The sequence below is a fragment of the Caenorhabditis briggsae genome (assembly GCF_000004555.2).
Source record: "Caenorhabditis briggsae complete genome, chrII, whole genome shotgun sequence".
Classification (NCBI taxonomy): domain Eukaryota; kingdom Metazoa; phylum Nematoda; class Chromadorea; order Rhabditida; family Rhabditidae; genus Caenorhabditis; species Caenorhabditis briggsae.
Window position 1 is genome coordinate 9220619 of NC_013486.2, and position 10356 is coordinate 9230974.

General features: G+C 37.5%; 6 protein-coding genes across 6 annotated transcripts in view; 3 read left to right on the forward strand and 3 right to left on the reverse strand.

Moving 5' to 3' along the window:
* The window catches only part of CBG02681, a gene marked incomplete at both ends in the record, with an annotated part of 536 nt that extends 249 nt beyond the window's left edge, over positions 1 to 287 (reverse strand). The window contains one exon of the mRNA XM_045242479.1: positions 1 to 287. This exon is cut by the window's left edge and continues 98 nt beyond it. Within this exon, the coding sequence (XP_045092239.1) occupies positions 1 to 287 (287 nt within the window).
* Positions 1 to 1075, forward strand: part of CBG02680 — a gene marked incomplete at both ends in the record, with an annotated part of 4737 nt that extends 3662 nt beyond the window's left edge. Inside the window, one exon of the mRNA XM_045242477.1 lies at positions 830 to 1075. Coding sequence (XP_045092238.1) covers positions 830 to 1075 — 246 coding nt within the window. The remainder of the gene's footprint in view (positions 1 to 829) is intronic.
* A 74-nt stretch (positions 1076 to 1149) lies between these two features.
* Positions 1150 to 1185, forward strand: CBG25624 (the record flags this gene model as incomplete). The annotated part of the gene is made up of 1 exon (XM_045242480.1): positions 1150 to 1185. The coding sequence occupies one exon, from the start codon at positions 1150 to 1152 to the stop codon at positions 1183 to 1185; it is 36 nt and encodes an 11-aa protein (XP_045098160.1).
* Positions 1186 to 1362: 177 nt separating this feature from the next.
* CBG25625 lies at positions 1363 to 2121 on the reverse strand (the record flags this gene model as incomplete). The annotated part of the gene is made up of 3 exons (XM_045242481.1): positions 1363 to 1549; positions 1594 to 1950; positions 2003 to 2121. 3 exons carry the CDS (start codon positions 2119 to 2121, stop codon positions 1363 to 1365), a joined length of 663 nt encoding a protein of 220 aa, XP_045098161.1.
* A 519-nt stretch (positions 2122 to 2640) lies between these two features.
* On the reverse strand, positions 2641 to 3128 carry CBG02678 (the record flags this gene model as incomplete). Its single annotated transcript, XM_002630899.1, has 3 exons — positions 2641 to 2721; positions 2768 to 2890; positions 3033 to 3128. 3 exons carry the CDS (start codon positions 3126 to 3128, stop codon positions 2641 to 2643), a joined length of 300 nt encoding a protein of 99 aa, XP_002630945.1.
* Positions 3129 to 4891: 1763 nt separating this feature from the next.
* On the forward strand, positions 4892 to 5591 carry CBG02677 (the record flags this gene model as incomplete). Its single annotated transcript, XM_002630898.2, has 3 exons — positions 4892 to 4998; positions 5038 to 5397; positions 5444 to 5591. The coding sequence occupies 3 exons, from the start codon at positions 4892 to 4894 to the stop codon at positions 5589 to 5591; spliced, it is 615 nt and encodes a 204-aa protein (XP_002630944.2).
* Between the last annotated feature and the right edge of the window lie 4765 nt (positions 5592 to 10356).

Sequence of the window (10356 nt, forward strand, 5' to 3'; positions counted from 1 at the left end):
GACGAAGGTGTAATAGGAGGCGGCTCCGTAGTAGTCGTTGTTGTTTCCGGGGTAGTTGTAGTCTCCATAGTTGTGGCTTCTTCCGTAGTCGTTTCCATTGTTGTTGTAGTGATTCTTCGAATTGGAGCAAAAGTTATTCTGGAAGAAGGAGGACGATGAGTCGTTTCATCTGGGAATGTTGTAGTAGTTTCAGCTGGGAAGGAATCATCTGGGAACGTTATTGTTGGTGGAGGTAGTGTACTTGATAGTGGAGGTGTCTCTGTTGTCTGCTCAGTTGTTGGTTCCATCGTCCATGCTCCGTTATTATTTATGAATGCTTCTCTCACAAATACAAACATCGAGAAAAATAAATGCGGAAAATAAAATCTGACATATACCGTAAAACCTGTATTAGAAGGGCCCCTGTAATAAAAGGACCCTCTTCAAAATGAGTTGTTAGAAGTTAAAAGTTTCCCGTTTTCAGTGAAAAATGTTCCGGGAATTCCGAAATTTCACAGAAATTTGTTGAAACACAGTCTTTTTGCTTAAAAATTTGCCTAAGTTTGGTGAAATTGATGGATTTTCATGCATTTAATTAAAAAATTGACCACATATTTTGAAAACAATTTAGGAAAAAATGGCCGGAAAATAGAAGGGTCTTTGTAATTAAAGGAATCCTCTGATAGAAAGTCCCTCTGCAAACAATGAGTGTGTCTACTTGAATTTTCAGTTAATCGATGAAGCATCGAACAACAAATTGCAGTTCTTCATAAAGTGTGTTAGTGATTCTCAGGAACAGGTATTAGAAAATATCGTTTAAACACTAGTTTTTACGAACCAACAAATTCAGAACGCGAAGTGCTATGCTCCGAAAAAGCAGTTTGAACAGGAAGTAAATTGTGAAACTCTTGATTCTTGGTCTTCGTACTGTCGACAATTAGAACTTTGCTGTCCTGCAAAGGATCGTTGCGATTCAGCAGCAGAAGTCGATCATGTGGGAACGCGATTACGTCTTCTAGAAAAATCATTTTCACTCCGAGCGGCTGCTTGTCAGTTCAAGCATGCATTTCATCGAACATTGGCAAGGAAAATGTGAAAATGTGACAAGCTGTAGGCTGGTTAGAGCTAAAATATTTTGATGACAAATACGGGGTTTTTGCTTCTTTTATTATGTTTTCTTTTTTCGATTTTTCTGTATATTTTTGAGAGTGCTCATGTCTCATCACAAGCTCAAAAGTGTTAACTTATTCGTTATAACTTGTAACCTTATTGTTTCCCATTGAAAAATGACAGGGTTAAATAAATCTTTTATATTTACAAAGTTAAAACTATCGTGCAATCGGCGAGTATTTAGAATTCACAGATTTTATAATAGAATTCCATTCAAAGGGTGAACAGAATTCCGATAGATGAGTCAGAGTCTTCGTCGAATCGAGCCAGCTCTTTTCGGGGTTTCTTTACATGCGAGAAATTGAGCGTGATGGTATCCATACTGTTTTCAAGGATAGACTTGATAGCTGGGGCCAGCTTCGTCTTCTTCTGTGATTCCTCTGTACACACTTTGCGGAAGCTGAATTTGCAGGCTTTTACTTGATTATTGGAATAAACGCTTACTTGTAAATGACAACGAGAACAAACATGACAACGAACAGTGGAATGATTATTTGTGTCCAGAGGGCTTCGACTCCTTTCTTCCCTTTCTCCTGAATTATCGCACATTTGTAACGGGCCATGACTGATGTATCCGTTTCTTTCTTTCCTGTCATCAATGCTACCGATCTTCCAGGAAATTCCTGACAAAATTCTTGCATACGATAAGTACCACATGTTTCTTCTTCCAATTTCGTTTGAGCAGCTCCGAAAGTGATACGTTCAGTTTCCCAGTTATCCTGGCAGTCAATCAAACTGACAACGATTTGAACATATCGAGGTGGCGGTGATTCGCGATTCGTTTTGATGATATGTTGAAGTCTGAAATTAGTTCCATGAAAATATATTCCTACAATATAACTAATTTTAATACCTTTTCTCTGCGAACTGAAAGAACTCATTGCGGAGATCAGCGCTCATTTCCCTTGGATATTCGACAGCTCCGTTAGCAAATGGAATCAATAGAACGATCATGAAAGTGAGTGAATGCATTGTTAGTGAATATAATCTGAAAATTCAAGTTTCTCAATCCCGTAAGAATCGGGGAGACACCAAAAAGCGGGAAAAATCGAAAAGGGGGAGAAACAAAACCAATTCGTTAAGAAAGCTGAACATTTTTTTCTGAGAAGAAAGCCGAAAACCTTACAAACTACAGTAGCACTTAATTCGTTGCGAGATTATCACCTATTTCTAGCGGTGCGCCTCTCACTGTGTCTCGCCACCCTCCTCTTTTCACACACTGTCTTCGTTTTATTTGAATAAATTTTCGAGTTTTTGACTCTTAAAGGTTGACCCAAATGTTCGAAGTTTGAACAATTTCTTGGATTTTCCAGTGCAAGGGAAACAGGGCGAAAGAAATGAAATGTTCGGAAAAAAAACCACTCCACTCATAAACCAAAATTTAATACATAAAACAATAAATACCACAAATTATTTGACAAAATTTAGAAGAAAAGGGGAGCAATAAATGGGACGAACAATTTAAATTGAACAATTAGAAAAGGAAGCGAGTTATTCATCCAAATCGGCCCACGAGTCGGTGATAAAGTGCATCAGACAGTCTAGCTTGCGTTGAACCGTTTTTAATAGAGACTGAAAATAAATAAAAAGTTTTACACTTCTAAAATGCCTATCATACCTTTTCATCGCTCTCTTCAAGCTTCGAAATCTCATCATCCAGAATTCTGATCGTCTCTTTCATCAAATCATCACCCAATGGCCGAATCAGATGTCTATGAAGTTGTTTGAATAATCGACGAATCTGCATAGAATTTTCATTCGAATTTCGAGTTCTTCCTCTCTTCAAGCTCATCAATATGCCGTTGAAAAGTGGAGTGAATTCTTGCACCGGAAATGTTTGAAAAATTAATTTTTTGATGTCGTAACGAAAAATCCATTCTAACCTGGTCACCAGCCATGAACAGACGGACGGCTTTCGATGCCTTTGTCTTGAAATTCTCATTCAAATCGATATCGGCGGCAAGAGTCTCGAACTTCATAAGACTGATTGAAAAAAAAGACTGATTGAAAAAAAAGAAATCGATAAATTCATTTCCGGGAGGTCTGCAGTCGTGATCGATTCAATATCGGAAATTGTTGTAACTTCAGAGAGACACTTGTTCTGAAATTAAAAACAAATTAATTCAAACTGTCTGCTTTTCAGTATAACCTTCAAATTTTTTTCCAAATTGCACCGAAGCGCTAATTGTAGTTTTTGTACAATGGTCTTCTCCGAATTCTTAAACAGAAACTCCTCACATCTTCGAATTGCCGTTGGTACGTCATACATATCTGCCAATTGAAGGATTTCAGTGACAGTATCATCTGAAACTTTCGATTAAAATCCCATTTTCCCTGAAGATTACCATCAATTGAAGATTTTCTACCATTAATTGAAGATTCTCCATGAATGAGTTCCCGAAACTTCTGAAAATCGTCGATTTCGATTCTGTTCAATCTCTTTCTTTTCACATTCTTCGAATTTTCCGAAAAAGAGAGCTTTGAAATAGGAAGATTGGAGCGCAAGGAACTGAAAAAAGATATTTACTTAGTAATTTTCAGAGAGTGCAAACCGTTTTTAAGACATAAAACTTGGTGTCTTGCACTACCAAAATCACATCGGAAACGTCTTTTTGAGACTCGCCAAAATTTCGAATTTACTTTTTTCCGAATCCAGTCATTTTAAGAATCTCCACTTTCACTTCAACGGTCAAATCACTATTAACAATATGATTATCAATATCTTCCCAAGCCAGAAAATTATCAAATCCGCTTTCTTCTTCCATTTATAAAAAAAGGATATCATCGTTCGAGTGACATTGTTGTAGTTTTTACCCATCATTCTGAACTCTAATTTTGCCTCAATTGACCATTCATCTCCGACAAGTAGGTTCACAACAAACATGAAAACCAAATCGAATTTTCGTTTATTTGATTTTGCGATTTTCTCAGTTTCAGCCACCACCAATTTCAGTTTTTCAAGGATTTCATTCTTGTTCACCGCCGGTTCGGTTTTCGAAACTTCTTCAGTGCGTTCCCTTTTTCCTCTTCTCACGCGTTTCATAAAGGGGCGTGTCACTTTGCAACCTGCGGCGCGCCCACGTTTTATTGAATAGACAGTATTGATAGCCGAAAACAAGATATTGATAGCTCAGCTAGCTGGGACTATAGATATGGAAAATTACTAGAAAACTGAGGTGAAATTGGAGAGAGAGAGAGAGAGAGAGAGAGAGAGAGAGAGAGAGAGAGAGAGAGAGAGAGAGAGAGAGAGAAGAAACGAAGAAAATAGGAAACCCGGAGTAAAAATCGTTCATTCGTGGTGAAATCCAGAAATACGCATTTGTGCATGCGCCTTGAAGGTACTGTAGATTTCAAAATTATTTTTGATTTTTAACAATTTTATGCTGACAAATTTGATTATCCTTGCTTATGTTTTTTGCAAATTAATAATCCACTATTTCTGTATCTCTCGCTTTTTGGTTTCTCGTCGATTCGCACCGTCTCCGAAGTCTTCTTCGTCTTCCTCGCTAATGTAATCGACTCCCGCGCAAATAATTCCAAACTCTGACAACCATTCTCGGCGCGAACGTTCGAAAAACTCGTTGTTCCATTCTGTCTCGACTTAAAATAATTTTCAGCTGATAGAGTTTTCTTTCATCCCTTTTTTGCTTATTACAGTGCCAAACCTTGTCCATCTTTACAGATAATGTTCTTCGGTAGCCGACTATGGCGGATATGCGTCTTCTTCACGTTCATATTCTCGATGCTGACCTTTGCCAACCTGCTTTCCGTGCTTCCACTCAACATGCACACTTTCGATACACTGCCAGAGATAGTTCAAAAAGAAATCAAGGGACAAGCAAAGATTAAGTGAGTCTTTCATATTTATCTTCAAAAATGCCTTCACAGACTTTCAGAATATAAGAAGCGACTTGCCACACGTCAACGTTTGCTGCCCGAACAAGATCTGATGTTACACCTTCAGCCACAAATCTGCTATCAAGGAGAAAAATCGCCAGAAGGACAAACGCCGTGGCCGCAGGAGATGACTCAGTATTTTTGTGCATCGAATGAACTCGCGAACTGGTGTTTCAAATATAACAATCTGTATCAGACCACCGAGAACGTGTTTCCTCTGCCTAAAGGATATTGTCTTCACACAAGCCTCAGTTGCTACAGAGTTCGTCGTTGGAATCAAGCACTGGACGATTGCCATAAGTGGCTTTGCATGGCTACTTTCTTCCTGGTGTCCATAGTTTTGCATTCTTGGTAAGGTTTGACAATTATGGATTTGCTTTCAATGTTTCGATTTTAGGTATGTCAAATCACAGGAGCCACAGCAAGACCGACGTCCATCATTGCCGTCTCCACCGCCGCCGACAAGAAAACTTCCGAAAAGTGGCCCAATTCCACCACTCCGAAATCTTCGAAGTCGACATGAAAACTACAAAAGCAGAAGATAAAACATTCCATTATCAACAGTCTCGTGTATTATTACATACTTATATTATTCTTTCAATTGATGTATTTTCCAAACTTATCTCATTATCAGCGATCCTAAATGTATCATGTGTTTTCATTGTATGAAATTTGTTCTTCCTCTATAATCTCTCCTACAAAATACTCGACGATCATTTGCTAGAGTCTCACTTGCTCATTTGCAAGGATTGTTCACACACCTCCATTCTTAAATCTTCCAAAAATTTAGAAAAAAAATCGGTGGAAAACTGTCGAAAACTCGTGAAATTTTGCCTAATAATGGTGTCAACCTAAGACCCGCCCGCATTGCACGCAAAGTATAGTGGACGTCTTTGATGTACTATAAATAGGCCAAAAAATTGTTATTCAAAGTATAGGCCCAAAAAGTTTTAGCAAATGAGACTCTGAAAATGGGGAAACTCTAGCATATGAGATTCTTCAGCAAGTAAGACAAATGATCTTTGAGCAAATGAGCCCTCTCATCACTCCGAACAATTTTTCAGTGACAAAGGAGCCACGCACGCCTTCTGTTTACCCTTATATTTCCGTTTTCATGCTCATTTGCAATGCCACTTTTTTGGCCATTCCCAAGGGGAATTGGGTCGCAATTGAAACAAGACAAAAACGTTTTTTGTCGCATGCATTTCTGGACGACTTCATTCATTCCATCTGTTTCTCAAAATGCTACCGACCATTGTTTTACTCTCGCTTTTTTCCTACACGGTTGCTTCAGATTTCGGAAAAAACGATTCTAGAATCACGGAAATCGTACGGTATGACGGAAGGAGGATCCCATTCGAAAATCAACATCAGGTTTTCTATTATGTAAGGAATATGGAGACTATGAAAACACTAGTAGAAGTATAATAGGTAAACATCACAAATCCAGAAGTTGAAATCAAAGTGAAATGTGCACACTGTAATGCGGAAAGGTGCCGTCCTCTTCCATTTTGTTATTCGATACAGTATTCTGCGAGTGGTATGTAGACATTTATTACTCTTTGAATTCTAAAATGTTTTCTAGCTCGAAGTACTGGAGATTACTGTGCCGACGAGACAGAAATGTTCTCTCTAGTGGGTGCTCAACTCGATGCAACGACTTCGTCTCAAAGAAAACGACGACGACTTCATGAATCATGTCTGCCTTCGATAAATGATCCAACTATACATTATTGTGTTTGTCAAACTTTCGATGACAATGCTTCTTCGTAAGTTGAAAGAAAGAAGACACATAACTTTAAGAATTCAGACGAGAGTACGATGCACTTCGAAGAATCAGAATTTGGCGATATCAAAGTCTGATATTTCATGATGAGATCATGAAGAAATCAAGCAGTTGCGGATTATTTATCACAGTTCTTATGGCTTTGATTTGGTATGTTAAACATCTGTGTGTACTTTTTCTAAATACTTCTGAAAAAACTGACAGGTCAAACGCTCTAGCTCTTGACGTGCTCAATTAACCTTCATTAAAAATGCGTCAGCTGTCTTCGATTCCGAAAGAGACAAGGATAAAAATCGAGTTTGCTGTCGTTCGTTTCTTGCATTCTTAGATTCTTTCGATTTTTAAAACAATCTGATTTTGGTTTTAGGATACTAGGAAACAAATCATACCGTAAATCCTACCCTATAATAGAAGATTTCAAAAAGTGTCAACTAATAGAAAATGTATAATATCAAAACAATACAACATAAATTCCAGGCTACATCATTTATTGAGAATATTTTCATGAAAGTTTTCAAACCACACTCATTTATTGTTTCTATTTGACCAGAGTTTTGAAAAGTTTTTTTTTAATACCTTTTTCCACACTTAATTTTTTCCCAAATAGTGTTTTAATTGCGTTTTACTGTCTTTTGCAAATACACCAAGGATAGCAGAAACATTCAGAAATTCTGAAATTCTGACTCACTCAGAATACATTACTTGAACTGTTGCTTACTGTCATACAGCAAATTGAGAGACACAACTAAAAGGACCAACAAGAAAGCCAGGATGACTACTAGAAAAACTAGGACAACACCACCACAATTGCAAAAAAAAACACCGAACTCTCGACTCAGAAAAAAGACCCGGACGACGAAGAGACAACGAAACGCCGGAAACCGAAGAAAACACGCGGGTAAGAAGAGCAAAGAAAAAAGGCATATCAAAAAAGAAAGTTCACAAAGTTTTGGCTTCCTCATGCTCCTGATGCTCCTGCTGACATCCTGATGCTTTGTCTCTTGATATTCGGAACCTAAAATTGAACTTATTAATGTTTAACAATATTCATTTTTGTTACCTCATCGAAATTGCAGGTAACTTTATGAAATCCTTCCTAAACTAACGTGAACGGCGTGCTCGTCGGGAATCCTGAAATTACCATTTTCGAAAAAATTATTTTTCAAAATTGCCTATAAACTTCGGAAAATTTTGATCGTTTTTCAAAAAGTCACAACTAAACCTTTAGGGCGTTCTAACCCGAGAAAACTTTGAAACTTTACTAATTCCCATTCCTTACCTTTCATTCTATTTTGTTTTTCCTGTCACCTGAATTCAATCCAGTTAGTCCCGGAAGATTTTCTCGAAATCTTGGAAATTTCTGCATCTCGAACACCAGCTCCTAGAATTTTAACGTTGGAAAATATATTTTACGAAAATATATTTTCCTTCATCCTTCTAAATTCACTGATTTTTTATTTGGAATTTTTTTTCCTATTTTAAAAACTGCCCGCAAAAATTTGCGGCTTAGATTTTCGAGAAGTTGCTAATCAAAAGATTTAAAAGAGCATGTTTTAAATGAAAACCCATGAAAACATGATTTCCAAACGTTCCAAAAACAGGACCCGCGAATTCAAAAAATTTTCAAATTCCTATTTCCTCACCTTTCGCCACTTCTCCTTTCATCTGAATTCCAATCCTGCTGATCACCGAAACTGTCGTGGAAGGTGTCCTCGAAGTCCTCGAAGTTTCTACATCCCGAAGACCAAGCAGCTCCTGAAATTCTAACGTTGGAAACTAAACACGAATTTTCTTTTACCTTCCGCTATTCCTGTCACTTTGATTCAAATCCTACCGATCCTCGAAACTGCCCTGGAAACTGTCCTAGACGTCTTCGAAATTGGGGCACCTGCTGGGGAAAAAAGGAAAACCAAGCAGCTCCTGAAACTTTTACGTTGTAAACTGAGTACTGATTTTTCCTAATTTTTCTATTGGACATTGCACCCATTTTATTAGGCTTTCACGGAGATCACTGTAAATTGACTGTCCGTTCACGAGGAATATCAGATACCATCAAACCAGTAATAAAAGGGCCCCCAACTATTAACTTTGAGCCAACTAAAAACTGGAAACCTTTTCAAATTTATACTTCCAAGTAATTGAAGCTACCGTAATCTTCGCATTTTATGATATTTAACTTGCGTCGTTCACTTTTTTTCTAACCGACACGAATCCAATGTCAACCATTTCGCATTCACAACTTCACAAATTGCTCCTCCTTTCTCCTTATTTCCTCTAATTGACGTCTTCCCTTTTCGAATCAAATCACATCTCCTCCCCTTTCCCTCTTCTTCCCAATGTTTCCCCTCCCGTTTCGCAATCAGTGACCCCTCAAGCTGTGCCAAATGTCAACCACATATCAGATTTGTTGCCACCAACGTCTCGACATCTCCTTGCTTTGAAGCTCCGCCCACAAAGAAGCATAAAAAGTCGAAAGCAAAAGAAAAGAAGAGGAAGAAATGAAAGAAACTCCCCAACGAAAGTTATACTGGGCGTTGATTTGCTCTCTCCTTGTTAGTCAGTTTGTGGTTAGCCCGTTTTCCGTTTCCTTTTTCTCTCCTCCTTGTTTCTTTTTTTGGTTGTAAACTTTATCCTCTAATCAGTATTCCTTCCTGTGTGGTGTCTTCTCTAACAAATCCGCTCTTCTTTCAATGCCGACTAGCCTTCTGTTCCCATTCCACTTTATTTCTAACCGTCTCGACACTTTTAATCAGGTCTCTTTTTTAAAAAATGTCTTCAATAATCATTAGCTTGATGATCTTTTGCTAAATGCTCTCTTGCTAAATATGCTCATTAGGTAAACTCTCTCATTTGCTAAAATAGTCTCACTTAAGGTAAATTTTGATCATTTGCTAAATAGAAGACTTGTTCAAATTGAAGGCTTAGGCTGAAACTCCTTACCGGAAAACAGGTGTTTAAGCCTAAGCCTAAAATTTAAAACAAAAACCGGAATATTCTGTAAAAAATTCAGTCAAAAAGTACTGAAATTCCCAAATAACAACAAAATTTCCACTTTTTCCTTTTTAGCAAATGATCAAAATTTAGCAAATGAAATTTAGCAATTGAGACTATTTTAGCAAATGAGCGAGTTTAGCAAATGAGCATATTTAGCAAGTGAGCATTTAGCAAAAGATGAGTATTTGCCTTTACAAGGTATGCTTTGATTGAAAAAAAAACTGCTTAACTAGAACTTAAACGATGCTACTTTTTTTCTTCAATAAACTTCCAAACCTCAATTTTTCCAGTCATAGAATAGAGCTGACCATTTTCAAGATTTTGAGCTCAAATAAGGTTATAGAAACGCTTTCAGAACACTTTACTAGTTGACAGGTTTTAATCATCTTTTATAGGAACCGAGATAACTGAACCGAAAGTGCAGGTAGGGCGGTCTTCCACTAGAATGTTTACGGTATTCTACACAATACAATGAACTCCTTCAACTAATTCAAACTATTCCATTATTGCTGTATACAAAATTTATTGCT